This window comes from Biomphalaria glabrata, chromosome 3 (genome assembly GCF_947242115.1).
Source record: "Biomphalaria glabrata chromosome 3, xgBioGlab47.1, whole genome shotgun sequence".
NCBI lineage: Eukaryota > Metazoa > Mollusca > Gastropoda > Planorbidae > Biomphalaria > Biomphalaria glabrata.
The window spans coordinates 21,883,789-21,908,664 of NC_074713.1; the positions used below are offsets into that span (position 1 = coordinate 21,883,789).

At 37.2% G+C, this 24,876-nt stretch overlaps 1 protein-coding gene and 1 long non-coding RNA gene across 3 annotated transcripts; one reads left to right on the top strand and one right to left on the bottom strand.

The window, feature by feature from the left end:
- Nucleotides 1-687: 687 nt before the first annotated feature.
- On the bottom strand, nucleotides 688-23,002 carry LOC106056842 (endoglucanase 4-like). 2 transcript variants are annotated; one of them, XM_013213715.2, is made up of 18 exons: nucleotides 22,870-23,002; nucleotides 22,004-22,184; nucleotides 20,006-20,126; nucleotides 19,457-19,528; nucleotides 18,311-18,352; nucleotides 18,160-18,201; nucleotides 15,290-15,444; nucleotides 13,968-14,074; nucleotides 13,745-13,845; nucleotides 13,145-13,315; nucleotides 11,643-11,827; nucleotides 10,821-10,980; nucleotides 10,486-10,597; nucleotides 7,426-7,576; nucleotides 5,811-5,955; nucleotides 5,372-5,537; nucleotides 5,071-5,261; nucleotides 688-1,067 (listed from the first exon to the last, which is right to left on the bottom strand). In XM_013213715.2, the coding sequence occupies exons 2-18, from the start codon at nucleotides 22,181-22,183 to the stop codon at nucleotides 958-960; spliced, it is 2,211 nt and encodes a 736-aa protein (XP_013069169.2). In that variant the 5' UTR covers nucleotide 22,184; nucleotides 22,870-23,002; the 3' UTR covers nucleotides 688-957. The 2 variants fall into 2 exon arrangements, with proteins under 2 accessions (XP_013069169.2, XP_013069170.2); XM_013213716.2 differs by lacking the exon at nucleotides 18,160-18,201.
- On the top strand, nucleotides 15,331-18,032 carry LOC106056843 (uncharacterized). Its single transcript, XR_001215766.2, has 2 exons — nucleotides 15,331-15,469; nucleotides 17,719-18,032. It is a non-coding gene; the product is annotated as an uncharacterized LOC106056843 (long non-coding RNA).
- Nucleotides 23,003-24,876: the final 1,874 nt, after the last annotated feature.

Here is a 24,876-nt window from a genome sequence, read left to right on the forward strand (position 1 = left end):
GAAAATTCAATTGCAATGAGAGTCAGTAGTTATGCATTTTGAGTTTTAAAATTTTTTTTTTGAAGTAGAGTTTTGTAGCCAATTTTTTTGTTTGCTCTTCATAGAGCAATGATTAAACCCAATTGAATGCAATATTCCAGATAAAAATTCTGTCCAGATTAGGAATTGAACCCAGAACCTCAGGCTTGTCAGGCCATGTGCTCTGTACACTTCAGCCACACAACTCTACTCAAAATTTTGTAACAAAATGAATTTAAAACATCATACTGTCTGCTGCTTCAAAATATGCTCTTCATCTATTCTTCTTGTACACGAGGACACAAAAAAAAAATAATTTTGTAGACACCTTTTTTTAAAGTAAAAAATTGAAAAGTTCAGATTGCAAAATCAGTTAAAGCCCTTGCCTATAAGAAATTACAAATCTTTAAATTTATATTTTAAAAGTCAGTGATAATAGTTTCTCACCATCCTTATGTAGTTCTAAATGAAGATCATAATGTTGAGTGACTATTATAATTTAAAATCATAATGTTGAGACACTAGAGTGGTATTTATTGAGTAATTGAAATATTCTTGTTGTTCCATTATTTTATTTATATTTTTTTTCTCAAGCTTAGTAAAGTTTTTTTTTTTTTTTTTAAAGTATTAAACAACAAGAGAGTTAGAGCAAACAAACAATACAGCCCATTAATCTTTTTCTATTTTCACTTTTATTGTATTAGAAAAACAAATTCTCATCCAATATTTCTTTCAACTGTTAGCTTCAGTTTACATTTCTTTTTTATTAACAATAGAAACATTTATTATTAACTACACAGGGGCAATAACTTCACACAACAAAATCAATATTTTTTTGTGTTTGCTGTCCATCATGCATATAAATACATTTTAGACTAAGACATTAACCATTTTGAAGGCTGACTTGAGCAATGACTGACATTACTTTCTAAGATTCCTTTATTTCTTGCCAACCACACTGCCAGTGTTTCCTGAGCCAGTAGAGAATGGACACTGGGCAGTACCTTTCTGTTCTGGATGTTCTTTTCTCAACCATAAAGATTTCAGAGCTGAGGACAGACAACAAACACTGCTCAGAATTGTTGAATAACATTCTTCAGGCCATGGACTAGACATCTTAAAGAGGGATCCCCTTAGAACACATCATCATAAGTCTTGTGGGTGTGACAAGTCAAAAACTCGCTGTCAGAGTCACTCAAATTTATCACAGCATTAATTATTATTTTTCATTATTTATTTATTTTATTTTAATTATTTCCCCATCCTACCCCTGAATTCTCCACCCGCCCCACCTTTTTCTCTCCAGGCTAGACCTTAGTCCACCACCTTGGAAGAAAACTAGGCCAGTCCTTTCATTTATCTGCCCTTGATCGGGGAAAGATAACCACACTATCTCTTTTGTCTTATCCGCCGGATGTCTGACTGACGGCCGCAGTGGACACCACCTTGTGTGGAATGCAAGTCACTCCCCCCCCCCCTTTCTCCTATGCCTCTCTTTGATCTAGGAGACCACGGGGACAAACACGCCCATTGACCTCCCAATGTGCGAATCCCATCTCTTGTCGGACTTCACCCACGTGTAAGATAATTCTAAGCCTAGGACATTTCCTGTTTCCGCCCACATTTTCCAGGCCTTTGTATATAAGGTAAATTAAATCGAGTCAGACGCTCTCTTTCTCATTCGAGCTGAGCTATCGAGTCTGGACTATATCATTTATTCTTACTCCTAGAGGAATACATGGTGGTAAGCCAAACTTAATCACAAGTTCCATCTTAGTTACTTTGTGCATATTTCTCACTGGAGACTATTATGTGTATTTTATTATTTCATTCATATTTAATTAGTGCATTGCGTATTTCTCACTGGCGTAAGTAGAGAACATAAACATGTCCTATGTATGTATTTATTTGTGTACTGCATTACCCTATTAATGCTACGTTGCTCAATTGATAGTTGATGCAACTATGTATATCATGGGCGTAGCCAGGATTTTTTTTCGGGGAGGGTTTTGGGGGGGGGGGGGAGCGAAAAAAAATGTGTGTGTGTACATAATTAATCTTTATTACATTCTGACCCTTTCGGAAGACGTTTATTGTTTATTGTAGACTCCCCGCCCTTGCTAGCAAGAGGGTCTGGGGGAGTTCGCAGCGCTTCCCCAGCGCGGGGCGAAGCCCCGCCGCCGAGCACTATTTCTGGTATTGAAAGCCAACAAAATGCATATTCTGAGGTATCTACAGTGCATTATCTTGCTATTAAAAAGTTTTATTTCAAAAACCTAATGTGCTATTCTTACTGACTTAAACCCCCTCGCGCCGTTCGGCGCATTTTCCGGCAAGCTGTTTCCGCAACTCTTATTTTGCGTAATTCATTTTGTCGGAAAACATGTCCCGCAAAACCTCATGCGACGCTCTGTCACAACCTTACTAAGGATTCGACTCCCAGTTCGGCATATGATTTCTTTGATTTAGACCCGATCTCTATGACTGACTCCTAAAATCTGTCTTAGCCATCTTTGTTGAGACACATTTAATGATTTTCAATTACGGCAGAAGACTATTCACACTTAATTAATGGAGCCCAAGCCACTGGTAGAAATTTTTAACCTTTCTTGACTACGCTCTTGGAATTACATGCCTGTATTTCGCTTTAGATTTTATATCGAAAAGGAAAGTTTTTTCGTCAAATCATCTTTTGAGGGGTTTTAAACTAAAAAATCTCTGGGTTTTTTATTGTTTTGTTTTTAATTCAAAACCCCATTTAGCTACGATCATAGAATTTGGTGACTGTAGTTTGCTTTAAAATAATATTGAAGAGAGACGTTTTCAACTCCAAACGCTCTGTAGGGGAATTTTAAACTCAAAACCATCTGGAGGGGTTTTAAACTTTAAACAAAAAGCCATCCGGAGGAGGGGGATTTAAACTCAAAACCCCTTTGGCTACGCTCATGGATTTTATAGTGTGTAATTTGCTTTTTTTTATATTGAAGAGGTACTTTTTAGCTTCAAACCCCAACTGGAAGGGGGAGGGGGGTTAAACTCAAAACCCCTTTGGCTACGCTTATAGAATTTTGAGTGTGTAATTTCTTTTTTTATATTGAAGATGGGGTTATCGTAAATTTTGGATGGGATTTTTAAAATCAAAATCTTCCTTAACTGTGCTGTTGGAATTTGGGGATTGTTGTTTGCATTTCTTTTGTTTTGTTTTATAGAAGAGGAGGATTTAACTGCAAAAACCTCTGGTAGGGGGTTTAAAATTTAAACCCCCCTGTAGGGGATTTTAAACTCAAAGCCCCCTGGTAGAGGGATTTGTATTTCAAAACCCCCTTATAAGGGTTTTTAAAATCTCAAAACCCCCTGATAGGGGTTTTTAAAATCTCAAAACCCCCTGGTAGGGGGATGTAAACTCAAAACCACCTGGTAGAGGGTTTTTAACTCAAAACTGCCTCGGCTGTGCTGTGGTAAGTGATGATTTAGTATTAAAATCTCACCTAAAATAAACAAAATGAAAGCAAAAATCAGTCACTTAATTCCGTCCCCCCCCCCCCTGCGGGGGGATTTCATTTCGGGGGGGGATTGAACCCCAAGAACCCCCCCCCTGGCTACGCCCATGATGTATATATTTGTACATCTTATTTTATTTCCTTTATCTCGGTTGGTCGCCTTGATAATTTTACTAGCGCACTAATACTGCGTCTAGATAAGAGTTATGAGTTATCTCCCCTATATTGAATTATCTCCCCTATAGTCATTTCACTCTAATGAGAGTTGCGCCGCTTGAACGGACACCCTCTCCATTCAAGCGCGCTCCATTGTTCTCGACCCACGGTCATATGTAAACAAACCGTCTTGGTCGCTGACCCCCGCCCAATTCACCCCCCCCCCCTTTTTCTTTCTCTATCCACCTGTGTTGTTTATTTCAGATTATTATTTCCCCTTTTATGTACATTTATATAATGCTACTATCTGCCATCTATTTTCCAAATCCCATTTGTCATCATCTCCTCATTGTGCTCTAAAGCAATTTCACCAATCTGACGAATGCACCTCAGTCGAGGGCATCGATAAGATGTATGAGAGACATGTCCTAACTTGTCTTTATTTATCCGCAGCCTCCCTCAGGTGTCTGCCTATTGCCTATTCACCTGCCTATTTATTTAATTGGATCAACGATCTATTTATCGGATTATTTACCTGCCTATTTATTTGCTATCGAGAATCACCTATTTATGTGCTTAGTGCTATTCAGCACTGCACTTGCCTACTGAGATCTACTCATCTCTACCACTTGGCGCTATCGGCATTGCCCGCCTATTCGACAGCCCACCTGTCAAGCTATTAGGTGCGACGTCCCTATAGATTCAGATCTGTGTGAGACGTCATAGCTACGCCAACCCTCTGCAACTCACTGGACGTATCCTGTCAACTACGCTGCCCACGGCAGATCAGCTCTGCCCGCAGTAACCTTGTGCCCACGGTAGCCGGCCACCCTTCCTACTGTGCCCACTACAGATATTAGAACTTGGGATTGAGACTCCACAAGAACTATATCACCGGCGTCCCTCTATCCGCTAGAGCGCCACCTCCAGCTGCAGAACCTCAAGCCAGGACACAGCCAGCTGCGACATCAACAGGACAACCAGCTAAGTCAGAGGACAAAGTGACATACTCTCTTATTAAATGCAAGAGTGATGATTAAAGCTAGTATTATTTAGAGATAGAAGCAAACCCTCCCCCTTTTTATTCTTATATGTATATTTATGTAAATAAATATTCTTCATTTTTAACTTTTGTATCTATCTTTCATTGCTTTGTCTCGTTGCGTGTCTGCTCCCGATTCATATGCTGATAGGTTGGTGTGTGATAGCTTTAAAAATAATCATCCCCTAGACATAAAACGCGCCAAACACACATCACATTTCCCCACCTGTCACAGTGGGTGCTGTTAACCCAGATTATAAATAGCTGTCTAAAAGCTTTTTTTTTCCTTGTAAGAAATATGACTACTGCATTATTGGAAGGGAGCAGCTAGCCTGCAACTAACTTGTAACTAACCTGCAACAGCTGTCTGGAAGCCAGCATTGTAGTCACATGCGACTTCATTGTTGACGTAGTTGGAGCGATCATCTGTGTAGTCATCACTTTGACCTGGACCTCCAACCAACGCCCCATACAGAATGTGAACATTTGGCTCTTTACTGGACATGATGAAGGGGCCGCAGGGTGCAGGCAGGTTAGGGCACGAGCTAGAACCAAGGAAAAAAATCAAGGCATAAATTATTTTTGTCTGACTGTCTGTCAATGTACTTAAATGTGTAGCTTCCTATTTGAATGTTCATCTTTCCTAGTCACTCACCTGGCTCTGTGATGTGGACTGTGTGGATACTTGTCACCAAATCCAATCAAATAGCTGAATCCTGTATCTCCAAGAGCATAATGTATCTGGCACATAGCCCAGTGTCTGTATTGGTCCGCGTTAAGGCCAGCATCTGCTGCTACCAGAGCAGCCATGGCCATGTTGGCTGATTGGACAAAGAGACAGTTTTCATTGTCATAAACATAAAAAACAAAATTGAACATAGTTTTGTGAAAAAAGACAGAATATAGTTTTGTATGTTGCTTTTTAAACATTATTATTGACACTATTTTTTTTACACCATCGAAATCCAGTATAAATCCACCAACAAGATACTAAAGAGAATCCCTCGCAGAATTTGTTGTTTAAAGTAGGCCTGTGTCTAATGTAAGCTTGAAGTCTGTGTGTTGTATTAACAAAGAAATTTAGGATTACTTACATGAGTATCTTAGTGATCCCCACTGAAGTCTATAGGCTAAACCTTTAGGAGTATATGGAATGCCTCCGCCAGGAAACCAAAACTTGAACGAATCTTCTACGGCTGTTTTGTATTTCTCATCTTTAGTAATTTTGTAAAGCATCACCTACATATACATGACACAAATAGAGATCAATATTGACAGGTTTACAATATCGCACAATCTAAGAGACTTTAAATCTTTTTCTCCCTAATTATTTTCCACGTTCCGATGGACTTATTCATTTTGTTCATTTGTGTTTCAATATCCTGTTATGATTAAACTTCAATAACGTTTGTGTATGTTATCAGGAAATGTTATATTAGGTATATAATTATAGAAGAATGCATGCTTTTTATTTTTTACAAATTAAAGTTTATAAAACTAAAAATTATTTTTATTTAATGAGGTCAAATCAACGTTAATATCGCCAGGAGTGAAAGAGTTAAATCTTGCTCTCCTGACTACGTATTTTTACAATGGATTTTTTATTTCTTCATAGAATACTATGATGTGATGTTTACACACAATTTCATAGTGTCAATGTTTTATCAGCTAAAGACAAACACACAGACAATGCCGTCGAGATAAGACCGTGTGTAATAGTAAACTTTTTTCACATATATTTGTAAAAAAAAATAGTTTAGCTTAGCCAATAGGTATGTGTATTTAACATTTATGTTTAACAAAAAAAAGTGGTGCCAGTAGGCATTTCATAGATCACGGCTCGCATCACTGCAAAAGGTCGTTGATCCCGATGGAATCGAAGCTTTACTTATCTAATTCTTCATTGTGCATTGTGTGTAGAAATTTTGAGGGGCCGATTGGCATCACGCATCGGGCCGTTGTTTAGGTATTGCTTCTTTGGGAATAGAGCCCGGGAAAAACTTCTCAGCCTTAACGTGGCACTCGGGTGGAAACGGTCGAAGACGATTATTCCAGTAGGGAAACAAAACAGACCCCCTCTCCCAGTTGGGGATGCCTAAGGACCGAGCCATTGCCATAGCGGGGATGGAAGAAGTCCCAACAAACTTGTTACTATCCACACACCGTTCTGCATAAGACCGTTTTGATGGCGGATATCTGCACGGCTTATGTAGCACAGAGAAGGACTGCGGAGTTTCCCAGGTATGCTTGGCCCTGCTTCTAACCCAATCATCTTGGGATACGAGTCATCGGAAATAGGAATGTAAAACTTCCTGCTTCTAACCCAATCATCTTGGGATACGAGTCATCGGAAATAAGAATGTAAAACTTTAGGCCAACATCTGCTTGGATCTTTTTCAGGAAGATGTTTGTTTAGACAGGCAAATAGAGCCAATATGTCTTAGAACTCCTAGAGTCTCAGATTAAACTCTCAATGGATAATTTCGTAGAACAAAACTATAGGCAGATTGAATTTTCAATAGCAATTTAGTTTTTTTTGTTTTGAGATCTTAACGTTACAGACGCCAACATAAGGCTGTTTCTCTACGTTGACTTAAAAAAGGAATAAAATGATGAAAGAAAACCCCATCTTTCTTGAAATAAACATTTCATTATACAAATAGGCCTAATAATAATAATAATAACAATAACAAAATTATCAAAGTCTACCTGATTAACAATCGTCTTGTCGTCCCATGACATGCCCCATGCCGGAGCTGGATCAAAATATTTCTCCGCCAGTGCTAAATATTTGTTTTCATTTGTGGCTTGATACAGCCAGATAGAACCCCAGGCTAATTCATCTGTTATGTTGTAGGACCTTAGTTACAGAGACAGTGTAAAGAATGAACAGCTATTAAATTAGATAATACTTTCTTATCTTATCTTATAAAAATACAGACGTTACTTCAAAAAGAAGATGATTACATCCTACGCGTCATGCATCTAGTCTTGCATGTTAACCAATGACGTAAATTCTTCCACGTCACTGGTTTTCCTGGCTAGCTCAGGCAACCCATTCCATGCTCTAATAGCACTAGGGAAGAAGGAGTATTTGTACACATTTATCCTTCCGTATGTAACGAAGAATGTGCCTTTATCTTTGTGTCTTTCTGAATATTTTATTAGGCATTAGTAAATACTTTGACTAAACACTAAACAGGCAAAACATTGGAACATTTGTAACTATAGGCCTACATTCGCTTCATTTTTAAAAAGTTTTAACGTAAAAAAATTAAACTCGCGACTCGAATATACAATATTAACAATATGTTACTATCCAAAGAACGATATGTCTGTGAACAATTTGTCTGTGAACGAATTGTCAGTGAACAAAACAATTTGTCTGTTAACGAATTGTCAGTGAACGATTTGTCGTGAACATGTTGTCTGTGAGCAAGTTGTCGGTGAGAGATATGTCGGGTGAACGAATAGTCGCTTGAACGAATTGTCGGGTGAACGATTTGTCGGTGAACGAAATGTCAGTGAACGAATTGTCGTGTCCCCACCAGGAAGGCACCAAGACCAGCATTGATGGTGGCTTTGAAGGCCGATCAGTCGGTATTTATATGGATAGCTGTCTTTGGATAGCTTTCAATTGTTTCGAGCGTGTCTACTTTGAGCTCCAGTGGATTTTATTCTTATGATAAATGTGTTTTAATGGTTGGTTGGTCGTAGTTAAGTCCGTGAGTTATGTTTGAAAATCTGGTAATTTTTTCTCTGTTATTGGCTGGTGGTGTTTTAGGGCTAGTTCGTAAGTTGGATCAGAGCTCTTTTGCTTTTATGGTTGTTTATTTGGTTTAGTTTATTAGGATGATCGTCCTCCAACCTTCTGTATCTCTCAATAGCTTCTAATGCTGCTCTGTTGCGCCTTAACTTAAGAGGTTCAATACTGGAGTCTATTTCACAGGCTGCTGTGGGAGTAGTTCTCATACCTCCATTGACTGGACGCAAGTAGTTCTCATACCTCCACTGATTGGACGCAAGTAGTTCTCATACCTCCACTGATTGGACGCAAGTAGTTCTCATACCTCCACTGATTGGACGCAAGTAGTTCTCATACCTCCACTGATTGGACGCAAGTAGTTCTCATACCTCCATTGATTGGACGCAAGTAGTTCTCATACCTCCACTGATTGGACGCAAGTAGTTCTCATAACTCCATTGATTGGACGCAAGTAGTTCTCATACCTCCACTGATTGGACGCAAGTAGTTCTCATAACTCCACTGATTGGACGCAAGTAGTTATCATACCTCCATTGATTGGACGCAAGTAGTTCTCATAACTCCACTGATTGGACGCAAGTAGTTCTCATACCTCCATTGACTGGACGCAAGTAGTTCTCATACCTCCATTGACTGGACGCAAGTAGTTCTCATACCTCCATTGACTGGACGCAAGTAGTTCTCATACCTCCACTGATTGGACGCAAGTAGTTCTCATACCTCCATTGACTGGACGCAAGTAGTTCTCATACCTCCACTGATTGGACGCAAGTAGTTCTCATACCTCCATTGACTGGACGCAAGTAGTTCTCATACCTCCACTGATTGGACGCAAGTAGTTCTCATACCTCCATTGACTGGACGCAAGTAGTTCTCATACCTCCACTGACTGGACGCAAGTAGTTCTCATACCTCCATTGACTGGACGCAAGTAGTTCTCATACCTCCATTGACTGGACGCAAGTAGTTCTCATACCTCCATTGACTGGACGCAAGTAGTTCTCATAACTCCATTGATTGGACGCAAGTAGTTCTCATACCTCCACTGATTGGACGCAAGTAGTTCTCATACCTCCACTGATTGGACGCAAGTAGTTCTCATACCTCCACTGATTGGACGCAAGTAGTTCTCATACCTCCACTGATTGGAAGCAAGTAGTTCTCATACCTCCACTGATTGGACGCAAGTAGTTCTCATACCTCCATTGACTGGACGCAAGTAGTTCTCATACCTCCACTGATTGGACGCAAGTAGTTCTCATACCTCCATTGACTGGACGCAAGTAGTTCTCATACCTCCATTGATTGGACGCAAGTAGTTCTCATACCTCCATTGATTGGACGCAAGTAGTTCTCATACCTCCATTGACTGGACGCAAGTAGTTCTCATACCTCCACTGACTGGACGCAAGTAGTTCTCATACCTCCATTGACTGGACGCAAGTAGTTCTCATACCTCCACTGATTGGACGCAAGTAGTTCTCATAACTCCACTGATTGGACGCAAGTAGTTCTCATACCTCCATTGACTGGACGCAAGTAGTTCTCATACCTCCACTGATTGGAAGCAAGTAGTTCTCATACCTCCATTGACTGGACGCAAGTAGTTCTCATACCTCCATTGACTGGACGCAAGTAGTTCTCATACCTCCATTGACTGGACGCAAGTAGTTCTCATACCTCCATTGACTGGACGCAAGTAGTTCTCATACCTCCATTGACTGGACGCAAGTAGTTCTCATACCTCCACTGATTGGACGCAAGTAGTTCTCATAACTCCACTGATTGGAAGCAAGTAGTTCTCATAACTCCACTGATTGGACGCAAGGATTGGTTTTGGATTGTGTCTAATGACTTCACACAGAGCAAAAGACCAATTGTTACATCGTACCGCGACATCGTCCATAAATAGTTTGTCTTCTACTTAAGACATCTACAATACTTAACTAACTATAGGTCTATTTGTAAGTATTTTGCTTGGAGTGATTCCACCAGACCCAGACCTGTAGTAAGCAGCTGCTGCCTGGACAGAGTCACTGTATATACCACGATGTTTTTCTCCAAGTTCCCACAGTTGTTTAGCATGAGTTAACAAAGTGGCTGAGTACGTTGGATCTGGATGGAAAAAAAAACAACAACTCAAGTTTATAAAGTAGATAGATCCATATAGACGTTAAATTTATACAGCTTAATGTTTACTATTAAATCAGTTATGGCCTATCTCTTATTTATACATTCCAAATAGTGTTTCATTTTAGATAAAGAGTTTAATGAGAATTTTTAGGGCAAAAATTTCTTTAAAAAATATTGTTGTTTAAAAAAAAGTGTGTACCGGTACCTGAGTTTTTGAAAACAAGTGAACCAATTGCAAAAGCTGCAGCCGTTTCCATGGCGACGTCAGTGCCAGGCTTGGAAGCAGTGATTTTGTAGGCGGGCCGGGCCATGGTCATCAACTCTGGAGGGCCCCAGTAACTATGATCAGCGCCACCATCTCCCACCTAAACAAATTAGAACAAGGTGTTTTTCAATCCTTGTCCTGTGCTATGAAAGTCACTGTTCTGGCTCACAATACGAAATAGAAAATAAAATAAAACAAATGTAGGGAATCAATAAGGGAAAGGAATATCCATAGCTGCTTGGTCGTGCGGTATGCGCGCTGGACTGTCGTTCGGTCGTCTCGATGGTTCACACCCCGCTCGCTGCCATCACCCGTCGTTCTGCGGGAGGTTGGTCTAGGATGTAGATCATCGTCAACTCTGAAGGAACATCCGAAACATGTCAAATATTTTATAATCAAAACATTAAGACGGTGCAAAAACAAAATATAGGCCAATAAAAAGTATAGGTCACTTTCAGTGACGTGATTTGTCTTGTAAATTTTTAGAGATTATTTTAGACATGAAGCTTATTAGCTCTAATCTCCTCAAACCTCCGGCATGACTCCAGGGGATATCGGCCAACAGGTTTCTAACCTTAGGCCCTAGACCACGGTGCAGATAGCCCGGAGCACATACCACACAACTAAGCATCCATAGAGAGGGGTGCCAGAAACGAAAGAAATAGTAGTCAGGGAAAGAAGACATTTTTTAAACTGATCTTCGCAGATAGAAAACAGGCTCAATCAATAAGACATGCACTGCTCTAGATCATTGATACCAACCTGGACGTATAGCTCATCAGGCTTAGTGTGACATTTGAGCAAGTAATCCAGCGGCCACTTGATACTGTCTAGCAAGTAAGTGTCTTGACCGGCGGCTTTGTAGGCGTCTGCGTACATGAGGTATCCCCAGGCCAATATGGCCGTGGAGTAAGCCATGGGAAAATTGAACTTGACATGGTCACCGGCTGTTTCAAAGATTAAAAAAAACTTTTTTGAACACCTAAGAACATTTTATTACGATTAAAAAGTGTTTTCCTCAATCTTCTAATACTAGCTTTGAAGAACACATTAGCCAAACGTGCGACAAACTCCCCCCCCCCCGTGAGTTATTATGATAATGTGAGTTATTATGATTCTAAACATAATTATTTTCTTGTTGGATATTTAAAGATTAATGAAAATTGTTTCCTTAATTTTCGGACTTTCTAGAACCATAATGTAAGTATTAATATAGGTAATCAAATCAAGGGATTCATCTGAGCGCAGTGTACCTCGAGAAAGAAAAGACATATTTATATTAATATAATAAAAAGTATTTTTAATGTCAATTTGTGCATTGTTTTTCTGGTTTATTCTTTAAGAACTGTGTTGTGTTCATTAAAACAACAACAACAACACATAAAAGACCCCTGTCAGACCGACGGTTAACGAGGGTGTCATGTGGCCAGCACAACTACCAACCGCCTCTACTTTCCCCAACTAATGTCAGGTAACCATTAGAGTTGCATTGGGCTGCCTAAATATCCCGAAATTCGAAATTAGTCTTTACCACTCAGCAACCATACGTCCGTTAGTGTAAGTACCTAGTGAAAATCTAAATCTATCATCGCACCTGAAGATATGCACTATTCAGTAGGATTCAGCTTAATTAGCACAACGCAACACCTACACTGTAGCATCTAGCTTTCAGGGTTGTTAATATTTTGAGACTTATAACGCATCTTTTAAGCTATAAACTGTCAGTGACGGTCCTGCATTATCCCCAAAAATTGATTGTTATTAATCTTTCTTTTTTCTTCACTATCATTCTACCTAGAGAGATGACACATCTCCCCAGGGCTAGCTCAAATAGCACATCAAAGTACTTCACAATCACTCAACATTTTTTATAGGCCTCATACCTTATGAACGTGTGTAAACCATAATTTGAGAAACACTTAAACATCAAATTTAGCGGATTAATCGGTAAAGAACATGGACTTTTTTTTCTTCAAGAATTTAGTAATCACCAAAGTTAAACTTCTTTTATTAATATTCAACGTTATTTAATATCTTTCAACATTGAATCGTATAGCATTGGTAAACATTGACATCATTTTTTTTCTATTTTCTATTTTGATATAGAACCAAAAAGAAATAATCTCATTAGAACAATGGCCAATATATACACCACCTCGTTCTTTCATATATTATTTTAATAGCGTAAAGTCAGAAAAATGTATTTTGGAATTATAAAAAGGACAAAATATTTTCAGAGTTAACTATCTGAATAGAAACCTCACCGTCATACCATCCTCCAGTTAAATCTTCCCCTGCATCGCCCTTGTCTCCTAAAGCGGAGTCGCCTCTGTAAGGAATCCTCTTATTAGCAGGGAGTTTGCCAGATCGCTGGGTCTCGTAAAACAAGATTGATTTGTACAGGACATCGTTGTAGTTGTATTTGGACGTGTCCGCTGAAATAAAAACACGCTCTCCAGGTTTAGAGTCAGAAAAGATAACCTTGAGAATGGCAAAGTCGGGTTGTTTCTCTTTGTTAAGTTACAAGACCTTGACACAGGTAGCTCGGAATTTTAAATTAATCTACACATTTTTTTTTTATATAAAAAAAATCTGCAATGAACATGCTAGTGGGTAAACATTGAAATAAAATTACAGTAAGACTAATTCCTGTTAGTTGTGTTATTCTAAATCTAATTGTGCAGCCGTTAAACTCCATCTTTAAATAGTAGAAATAGGTTCACCAAGCTATAGGCCTACATTACACCATTCATGATAGGACTACACCGAGATTTTACGAGATTAAAGCCAAAAGTTTAATGTATGTTTTTTTTTTTAAATATCTTTTTCATTTGCCATTAATTTTAGAAAAATCTAGAACGTACTTGTTGCTGCCGGAGAAATGGACCAATGATCTATGCCCATGTTGACTAATGTTGCCTCTCCTGTTGGTGCAGGCTTGCCGCCAGCGTAATTGCCAAAAAATCTATTTAATTAAAATAAGGAAAAGAAAGGGGAATGTGGAAGTCGTCACAGTTATTCAGACTGATGTGAAATAATTGTGTTTTGAATCATGAAGGATCTAGATCTCTAAACCTTGCTACTTACTTGACTTGAAGACTTGAACCGGCTTGGGCAAATGCGTGATCGCCCTTGTTGATCAGAATCCAGTTGAGACCATCAGCAGAGTGAGAATATTCATCGCCAGCAATAATCTGGAATCCATGAGTTCAAATAATCAAACAAATTATCAACTAGCACATAGCCCCCCCCCCCCCCAACCTCCCTGTTTCTCCATAACATGTTGGTTGTTTTTTTTTTTTTTTGACCTTCACTCGTGTATTGCCTTCTAACAGGGGCGTTAGGGCAAAGGCGCTTATTAGAAGTGTCCACGCTGTTCATAATATTAAATAAAGTTTAACAAAACACTTTTCAACATGGACAACGAGAGAGTCGAAGAAAATAAAAACATTTATCTCGCACTAACAACACGAGTTCTTATATGATACAGTTTGAAGAAAGGATTTTATTCTAAACTAAAAGAAATAAGCAGAATATAAAAGATATTTCAAAAACACAAAGGTCATATATATATATATATGTGTGTGTGTGTTTGTGTGTGTGTTTCCAAAAAAGATTTATCTCCCTTTTTCTAAATAATATAGAAATAATTAATACCTCTAATTAATTAACTAATAGATTTTTTTTATCAATCCATATTTTGTCGTTGACAACGAATAATTGTGCAAATTTTCAACTTGATTTGAGAATGGGAAGTGTGAGAAATAACGTGTACAAGATTTGTACCAGACAGAGAATGAGTTTATACAAGATTTGTACTACACATACGAGGTTCACATCAGATTTGTAGCAGACATAGTGAGTTTATACAAGATTTGTACTACACATACGAGGTTCACATCAGATTTGTAGCAGACATAGTTAGTTTATACAAGATTTGTACTACACATACGAGGTTCACATCAGATTTGTAGCAGACCTAGGGAGTTTATACAAGATTTGTTAGAAAAAAACAAGTCTTTTTATTAGTCCTTATACACTGGAAGCACATTAGAGTGCAGTGCACAGATTGTGCATGTTCATCTCTTGAGTAGAAGATACATACTCACACATGTACTTTGTCTATTAGATCAAATGTTATTTTTCCCCATTTGGTCGATTTCTTTTAAATATAAAGTATCAAGAAATTGGCTAGTAAGGTTTCTCCCCTTTCCAATTATTATGACGAGAAGGTGGCCAGTGGGGATAATGTTTTTGTCCTATAGAAAAAGTCAGAAGAAATCAAATCAATTTGCATTCAGTTGACTTTGTGTTGGCTTGGCATAATCAATAGCATTTTGAGTTGATAGGGAAACCATAGTTCTAGTAGAGCTCTATAAATATGTGAATGAAAGAAAAAAAAAACTTACATCCATTTTATTGACAGGTTTACTGAAGGTTATGTTGACTACCCAGCCAATAACATTCTGACTAGGAGTAAAGTCAAATTCACCGTCAAATCTGTCACCCCAGTCTGAATTTATTTTAAGAGGTGCCTTGTTACCATCAGAAGAGAACAGGACAGCTGGGAAGAGTTGATAGGTTTGAATGTAAGCAATACGTAGAGTTTCTGTGGACTTTGTAGGTTGGATAGTTTAAATAACAAAGTTCAATTGAACTGTTGACAAAAAAAAGTTGAAATCGACAGAGCATCATCTCTTACTCAAATAGTTCAAATCAATTGAAAAGACAAAATTTAACTCTTTCTCTCCTAACTGACGATACCAAAGTTGATTTGAGCCCATTGAATTAAATTAATTTTTGGTGTTATAAACTTTAATTTGTGTTATATAAAAAGAGCATGTGTTCTATAATTATATACCTAATATAATATTTCCTGATTACATACAAAAAAAGTTATAGAAATTAAATCATAACAGGGTAGTGAAACACAAATGAACAAAATGAATATTTCCATCGGAACGTGGACAATAATTACGGAAAGAAAGAGTTAGGAAATAGTAACTTTTTTTATCCTAAACACATTAAACGCATTAATATTACTTTTGAAATAGGTTCAGACAAATATCTCTATAAATATTTGAAGACACAAGAGTCCAAGAAACTACTAATTAATGCCTCAAAAACTACTAAGCTTACAGACTACATTAAAGTACTACATTTCAAAATTTTACTTCAACTAATGCCCACAAAAACAAGCCAAATATTTTATTTTCTCTTTCCAACAGGACCGGATGTATACTTGATGAGGCCCTATAGGGGGGCTAATGGGTCCCATTGAAATCAACATAAGGCAAATTATTACTTTGCCTTCTCTTGAAATCAATTTTTTTTTTTCTAAAATGTTTTACATGTTTCGGATGTTACTTCAGATTCTGAAGATAATCTACATCAGCGGTTCTCAACCTTTTAGGCATAGCGACCCCTTTTTACAATTCTCAACCATACGGCGACCCCCAGCAGTAAAATTATTTACGTTCATAAGCATAAATAACCGTGCTTTGGGGCTAATGTATACAATCGTAATTCTAATGTCAGTATTTGTTAAGTATACCAAAAGATTTATGTTTAATCACGAAACAATATGAATCATATTTTGTCTTAATATATTTCGTCAATGCGAATCTTGAGCTTGTTTCTGTTTCACTTGATTTGGAATGCTTGGGATTGTCTTTTGAAGAGTAATACATTACATTAGTAACTTCTATATTTAGACTTGATAAATAACGCTTTAAAATTTGATTTCTCAAAAATATAGTATTGGAAATAGAAGAATTCACTACACAGACAAATCGGAATATGAATGTAGATTTGTATAACTGACATTGAAAAGAATCATTTAAGAATGCAACGCTATTAATGAATTTAATAAACACTTTCTGTGATGTCTCCGGAGCATCTTCAACTTTGACTATGAATGGAGTTCTGGCAGTGTAGAAAGTGTGATGAAATTGAAATATTTTTTCACAGAAATGATATTTTTATTCGTTTGCCATTTTCAATGCCATTTTCCTCATAGAGTCAGATAAGATTGGCAACATGTAAATATTCATTTTGTCCAATTTTATTTCCCAATCTAAAGTTTCAGTTACGAGGGTCAGATCTTGTCAGGTGTTGATTTAGCAGTGAAGGTTTTATTGCTTCTTGAACTCCTGTAGCTGTGTCTTCATTTCTAATTTTGTCGATGAATCGTAGATTGAGTTTCAATGACTTCTGGTGACTTATTCAGTACGAAACGTTGTGGACGAGACCAATCCAATACCAAACTTGGAGCACCATATGTGCAGACACCACTAGTATTTCTATTTATAAGAGATGATATATTTTTTCCTAAATTGAACCAGCTTTCTCTTCAAAATCACAAACTGTTTCAAGAGGTTTGCAAAAGAGAAAATCTAAACTTACCTCTAACATATTTGGTATGCTAGTCGACAAAGATGGAGGCTTGTTATCAAAATGGCATTATATTTTTATTTCGGCTTCATGAATTCGTTACTAATGACGCACCGGGGTTTGCAATTGCTGCTCAAGGTGCAACCGTAACACTATTTTGTTGGAGATACATTTTCATGGGTTGTTAAACAGCGAAAACATGACCTCCAATAACATGGTCTATAAAATGATGGCGTATTATTAATTATTAACGAGATAGCTTTTCAATTACGTCAAGACGAAAATAATATGGCGTAATGTAGTGTAATGCATTAATTACATTAATTTAAACTGATAAATATATTTATACTGCAACAATATTAAAAGGAAATAATTCTGATTCAGTTATAACTGATATAAATTTATAAAAATTCCAATGGAATGATCAATTTTTTTATGGTCTTAGGTGAACCCTAGCAAATTGTTATTCGACCTCCTAAGCGGTGGCGACCCACAGGCTGAGAACCCCTGATCTACATCCTGGCCCAAATCACCTGCACTACGACAAGGGGTGGCAGCGAGAAGGGTATGAACCAGAGACCATCGAGACGATCGAACTCGTCCAGCGGTCATACCGCACGACCAGTGAGCCAATTTTTGTTGAACCCTACTTAAATATAGCCAATAGCTTATGTTGCCTGCTTTCCAGAGAATCCTGAATTAAGTTATTATAATGTTTTCAAAATGTAATATTGGAATAATTAAAAACAAATGAAATACTTTATCTCTCTGTGTCTTTCAAATACCCAAATGATATTTTTTCTTCTTTCTTTTATCAACTTTAAAATAGTCATACTTTTTTTAAAATTAGATTGTTAACAGTTAAATATTTAACTTAATTCCATACTTGGCCTCGCAGTGGTTGGTGCATGCGTCTGACCTGGAACAGCTAGTTAGGAGGAAACATAAGATTGACTGATTGATTGATAAGAAAAGTCCACACAAAAAGATGAACTTATTAATTTACTAAATATAGTATCAAAGATAAGGAATCTTACTTGGCCTGGGTGTTGTTGGAGCCAGTGTTTGACCAGGTCCAGCTGAAAGAGACAAAGTTTTAAACCTAATTAAAATACGGTTAGTGCATTCGGTCGAGAAATGATCACTTGTTAACTTTTAACAGTATAAATATAAATATGACCAGTTCGTTGTATCTTTTGTATGTATAACATAAAACAATATGCATTAAATTTTAGACAGTGTATAATCATATCACAATGGATTTCTGTATTAAGAATATGATTTCCAACTACATTTCCAAATGTTTTAAAATACTAATATGAACAAAAGAGGACGATACAAGGGTTTTTTGTATTGTTCATTTAAAGAACTAGCTGCACTTGTACAGGGATGGACTTTGTATTTGCGCTTCCTTTTTTTTTCTTCTTTCGTTCCGTAGCAAAAGACACGAAAGAAATCATGAAAATTTAAATTAAGGTTAAAACATAGACATAAATAAATATAGACTGGCAGTAGGAAGTTATTTTTATTTGGGGGAAGTCAAATATGTTTTATGTACTCTATCTATGTGGAAAAAAAATGGCGGCAATTGAGCTATAAATTCTAGGACTAACATTTCAGCCAATATATAACTATGATCTTTAGTTTTGAAAAGTACAAAAATGACATATTCCCAATATTTTGCCTTTGTTTCATATATATGTCTATGGGTTAAAAGAACACATAGCAAAGAATGATTAAAATGATGGACAGGAAACTATTTTTAATTTACTTCTCGGGTATTTTATCTTGTATAATATAGACGTTACTTCAAAAGGAAGATGATAACGTCCTACGCGTCATGCATCTAGTTATGCATGCATGTTAACCAATGACTTAAATTCTGCCAAGTCACTGGTTTTCCTGGCAATGCTCTAATAGCACTAGGGAAGAAGGAGCATTTGTACAAATTTGTCCTAGCATATGGAACGAGGAATGTGTATTTCACAAAAAACATGAGAAAGAAACAAATACATACTGAAAACTTGAGTCAAAAAAAAAGGTCTTATCAATGTCATACTTTTTTTTGAATCGACTACCAATAACCCTAATAATTAACAAAATGATAAACCTAAAGAATAAAAAGGGTTTTGGATCTCACAGCTTAAGAAAAAAATTGCTGAATGGTATTGAAATAGAATCACCTGTGATTGGAGCACCAGTGGAGTCTCCAGCATGGATAGATCCAGTGACTGTAGGATTGATGTCACCACTTCCTGCAATCCACAAACAATATTTACCACATTCAATAGTAACAAAATGATTATGACATATTGATGATTATTTGATTTCTTTCCTAAAAAAAAACTGATTGAAATGTTTTTAAATGTGGTAGTTTAAGATTAATTAGTTACTTTATCTTATAATTTAAAAGGCCTCTTCAAAGACAATATTATTTATAATTATTTTATTGTTGAGAGTTTTTTTTTCGTGCTTCTTTGGCATGCTCAGTATGCTGTTGTCCACTCTCTAGTGGACATGTTGGATAAGAAGTAACTGAAGTCTACAGGCGCTCAGGAAACAGCAAAGCTCTCAATAATCTCAAATGGTACCCAAGCTCGCCTTAATTGTGAGATAGCATAGAGCTATAAGCTACTCATCCTTACTCCTACACCAAGACATGGTCTACCGATATATTAGGTCATTCATAGAAAACTTAAGTTTTAAAATGTACAAGTGAACTGTTAGGTTACCGTGTCCTTGGAAGTCTAGACAAAGTTTGTCTCCAACGTGTTCGTCTTTGTTCCATTCTTTGTTTTGTAGTACGAACACTTTCCCGCCATCAAGTGTCTCCTTGATGTCTGCTGTATACACCTGACACACAAGAGTTACACACAAGAGTTACACACAAGAGTTACATGATGCATTGAAATATAGATCGATCTGTTGCAGAGACATTATGCTTGAAAAAGAAAAGGGTTAATCATGAAAACTATGTAACAATGTGATTAACAGAGTTAATGGGGCCAACGTATCGAGAGCTCAAAATGATCATATCGTTAAATATTTTTGAGAGACCATTAATTTTAAAAGCGTTCAATAGTGTAATGAAAGGAACAGTTTCTCAAGCTCTCCACCAATAGAATCTGTACACTTGTACAAGTACAATACTTAATTTTTGTGCTAACAACGCGGAGTCTTGCGAAGGAAATTGAACAGGTCACGGATGATGCCCCATACGTCTATTGCAATTGAAATTTCGCGTTTACTCCGTCAATACTTCTTTTTCTTGGTCTTCTTTTCACCATTGAGATTACTTCTCAACATAGTCCATCATGGAAGTATAGACTAGAGCGAGAGAGAGAGAGAAAGGAGGGGGGAATATTTAGAATCCATAGTCAATTCACAAAAAATACCTATAGATTGACATTCCGCCAAGTCTGTTCTTGATAATGGTACGAATTAGTACAAGGATTTTTCTATTCTGGCTAAGGTCTTACACATTACCGGCAAAGTGCAAAAATTCGGAATTCTATAGAATACATAAAAACTTCAGGCAAAGTACGAAATGAATTCTTGATTTCCTACTTTGTCTAGGCCACGTACAAAATACGTAGGCATTCTATGGAATGATTAGAGCTGCTTAAGACAATGTGTGAAATATTGATTTAAATTCGTTTAATAATAATATAAAGTATTGAATTTGTTAAATTACGTTGTCTTTGTGTATATTGCTGTAACCCTGCCTTGCACCAGTGCTTGAGGTGCGCATTAGCGCACTAGTGAACGTAAACAGGAAGACACTAGGAGAGAGAGAAGTACAGTGCATCAGGGATTGTGAAGAGTCTGAATGCTTGGAAACTAAGAAGCCAACTTTTGTGCTGCCTGAAGGTTGTAGAAAGGGACCTGGAGCGAAGCGGGGAAGGCTGTCGTTGGTCCACATTCGAGTTGCTGTCTAAAGGACTGATAAATTAGTAGAAAGACTCTGAGGAAGCTGAAGGATGCTATGTGTTTGTCCTAGTGAATAAACACCTGTCTTTATTTCCTGTTAAACTGTGTTGAGTTGCCTGCCTTTACGTTGAGTGCCTACCCAAGAGTTACAACAATATTCTTTATACAACTCCATTGTACTATGTACAAAGTTTATATAAAAAATGTTTAATATTGTGTTGTATGAAAGGGGAAACAAACTATGTCTAATATATAATACAGGCAAATACTATTATAAAGAAGGATCCACTTGACTAGATATTGATAAAGCTGATAACACGATTTGGTGTGATGATCGTGGAAAACATAAGTTAATTTATCATATTAATCAAAGCTTCGGAAGCGCAGTGGCTGAGCGGTAAAGCGCTTGGCTTCCGAACCGTGGGTACCGGGTTCAAATTCTGATGAAGACTGGAATTTTTTATTACGGGATTTCTGGGCGCCTATGAGTCCATCCAGCTCTAATGAATATCTGGCATTAGTTGGGGAAAAGAAAAGAAAAGGTCGTTGTGCTGGTCACATGACACCCGTGGGCCACAAAAATAGATAACCTTTACATCATCTTCCCTATAGACCACAAGGTCTGAAAGGGGAACTTTACTTTTTTTTTCTAATCAAGGCTTCAGTGTCATTCATTTTGTCTTAAATATAGACACATATCTCGCCATTTATACCCGATTATTGTAGGCCCCTAAATTCTATTCTATAGAATGCCCGAATTTCGCACTTTGCCGGTAACATTTTGTATATTATATACTTACATCCAGACTTGAAATGGGCTGATCAAAAGTAAGTACCACTGTCCAAGAGTGCATCTCTTCCATGATGTTGAAACAAGCGCTTCCTTGGAATCCTCCATTCCAGTGGCTACTAATGGGGACGCTCACGTCTGCACCCAAAGCCAGGAGGGCAGTTGATAAGGTCAATATGACCGTCAACATTCTGTAATTACATAGTCAATGACAAAAAACTAAACAAACTTGTTAGTAGATACCTATTCCTACCAGAGGCGGCGCTAGGAGGATGCTGGAACTTTGCAATATGATGTTCACACCAATATCAAGGTTATTTTCAGTTAATGTGGGGTCCACATCAAACAAGATGTCTTCTCTGACCTCGCTCACTGCTCTGCTATGTTCGACTAAAGCCATTAAAAGATTCAAAGTTATTGAATACAATACTGCACTGTTCTTGTAAGAAACATTAACCGAACATCTAATAGACATGAGTAGATTGATAGAGGCGAATCTAGGTTCATGTTCATTCGGTCGTCTCTGTACTCAGTTCAGCTTTGTGCATAAAGCGGGTATTATCTTAATATAGTTGCCTGATCATTCTATCTTCTAAAGACAAGACTTCTTTAACTCTAATTTCATAATTTGAAAATGTATCTCCGTCTTAAAAGAGTGATCTTGCCTTCTCTAGAGAGGATTCAATTCAACTATTGTTAGAACTACCTGGCATTTTAATTATGAAACAAACGAATCATGATGATTGAAAACAGCAAAAATTGTGAATACTAAAGTCTTTTAGTCATTATAGTGTAATTATAAGAACCATGTTAATATCATATAAATAATATATGGATTGAGCAAACGAAGTTTTAGTACTAAACAAACTACGTTACCTTGAAAGTATTTGGTCCAACTAATTAGAAAAAAATTATGATAGATTGAACTCTGTATGCAACATAATATAGTCAATTTCTTATCTTGACACACAGCCCACGGGTTTGGTTAGGAAAAAAATTGAGTGGGATTTAGTACCAGAGCCTTCTTTTTTATTTCTTAATCGTGAAAGCAAAAGTAGTACAAAGCGTCCATGACTGTGATACATTTTGTTTTCGATATTAATTTTATTTGCAATTATTTTGTTACCCTCTGGGAGAATTTAAGAACGTTTCATGTCTCTAGTGTGAACTAGTAGCCTGGCTAAGTTCTTAGCAGTCAAACTTCACTAAAGAGGGGATGGATGGGATATATTCTGAGACACGAGTTCTTCAACTATGCCTCATTGTAAGCTACATAAAGAGTTCAGAAATGCTCGTGAAAAGCTACAGTTGGACAAGACCAAAGAGTTGGCCAACCGAATATTCCGCCGTGCGGAGTTAAAAGTATTGGCTGCGTGGATCTCACAGTCCCTCCAGTTTAAGGCCTGAATAGTCGAATAAACGGGGGATCTGTAAAATAATGTTGGCAATAGCCCTTAGATGACAGATCAAGTTGAATTGAAGCAGTTGACTACCATTGTTTTAGGAAACCTTGCAAAATTGATTGCATTTATCAATAACATTAGATTTAGATATTACGAGCTATTATTCTAATAGTCAATTGAGATGAGAGACATGAAGCGGTCATCTCTTCATTTCAAAAGAGTTCCGAATTTAAAGAGTTATAAAGGGCAGGTATTTGTATGAGAGGGAAATGGTTGTAATTACTGGGCTCATTGTTAGGCAGTAAACATAGACTTTGCAAGTCTGCAAGGATAAAGATGACATCATCTGTATTAAGATCTTCTGATCGTAGAATTAAAAAGGAAAATGTTTTAAAATACTTTTTTAAAATCCTCCTGTATGAAGCTGATGACTGTTTCGTAAAAGCGAATACATTACTCTTAATAAGTTATAAATGATAGATTTAACAAAAAAAATGGATTTTCTTACCCACCCCAAAAAATCCTGGTTAAGCTTATGTATAAATCTACTTACAGTCAAGAGTATATAGCATTTCAACGATAGGCCTTTAGATCTAAACCTATAAGTCTCTGCTCTAGACTTAAAAGATGGTTGTCAAATGTTCCTGAACGACTATTATTTGGACAATGCTTTAAGGACTAGAACCTACATGCGGAAACACTCGAAAACGTAGTCTGTTCAAAATAAAGCTTGTTTAGTCCTCTAGCCCTCTAGACAAATAGATATTATTTTTTTATACTTAAAAAGAATTATAACGGTCAAATAGGAGTTTTCTCATGGTGGCCAACGAGCTGGCAATTTTTTCACCAAAGAATCAACTATTAAATTTCGAGGAACTTTGTTATAGCCTTTTCGAGAACGTGTGCAGGTTTTTTCACCTTTTTGTTTTGCCGACTAATTTGAAAGCTGATTACAGGAATTGTAAAAAATGTTCAACGATAGTAGCTTACATGACACGCCCACATATTGACTTAGATAGTAGCTTACATGACACGCCCACATATTGACTTACATAGTAGCTTACATGACACGCCCACATATTGACTTACATAGTAGCTTACATGACACGCCCACATATTGACTTAGATTGTAGCATACATGACACGCCCACATATTGACTTAGATAGTAGCTTACATGACACGCCCACACATTGACTTAGACAGTAGCTTACATGACACGCCCACATATTGACTTACATAGTAGCTTACATGACACGCCCACATATTGACTTAGATAGTAGCTTACATGACACGCCCACATATTGACTTACATAGTAGCTTACATGACACGCCCACATATTGACTTACATAGTAGCTTACATGACACGCCCACATATTGACTTAGATTGTAGCATACATGACACGCCCACATATTGACTTAGATAGTAGCTTACATGACACGCCCACACATTGACTTAGACAGTAGCTTACATTACACAA

Excerpts from the sequence above, each read along its gene's own strand:
- LOC106056842 (XM_013213715.2), bottom strand. The coding sequence starts at position 22,183 with ATGTTGACGGTCATATTGACCTTATCAACTGCCCTCCTGGCTTTGGGT. Across the intron at positions 15,445-18,159 it reads ACCAACCACTGCGAGGCCAA|CTGTCCTGTTCTCTTCTGAT; the intron begins GTATGGAATTAA and ends AACTCTTCCCAG. Across the intron at positions 5,538-5,810 it reads GGGATCACTAAGATACTCAT|CCAACATGGCCATGGCTGCT; the intron begins GTAAGTAATCCT and ends TTGTCCAATCAG.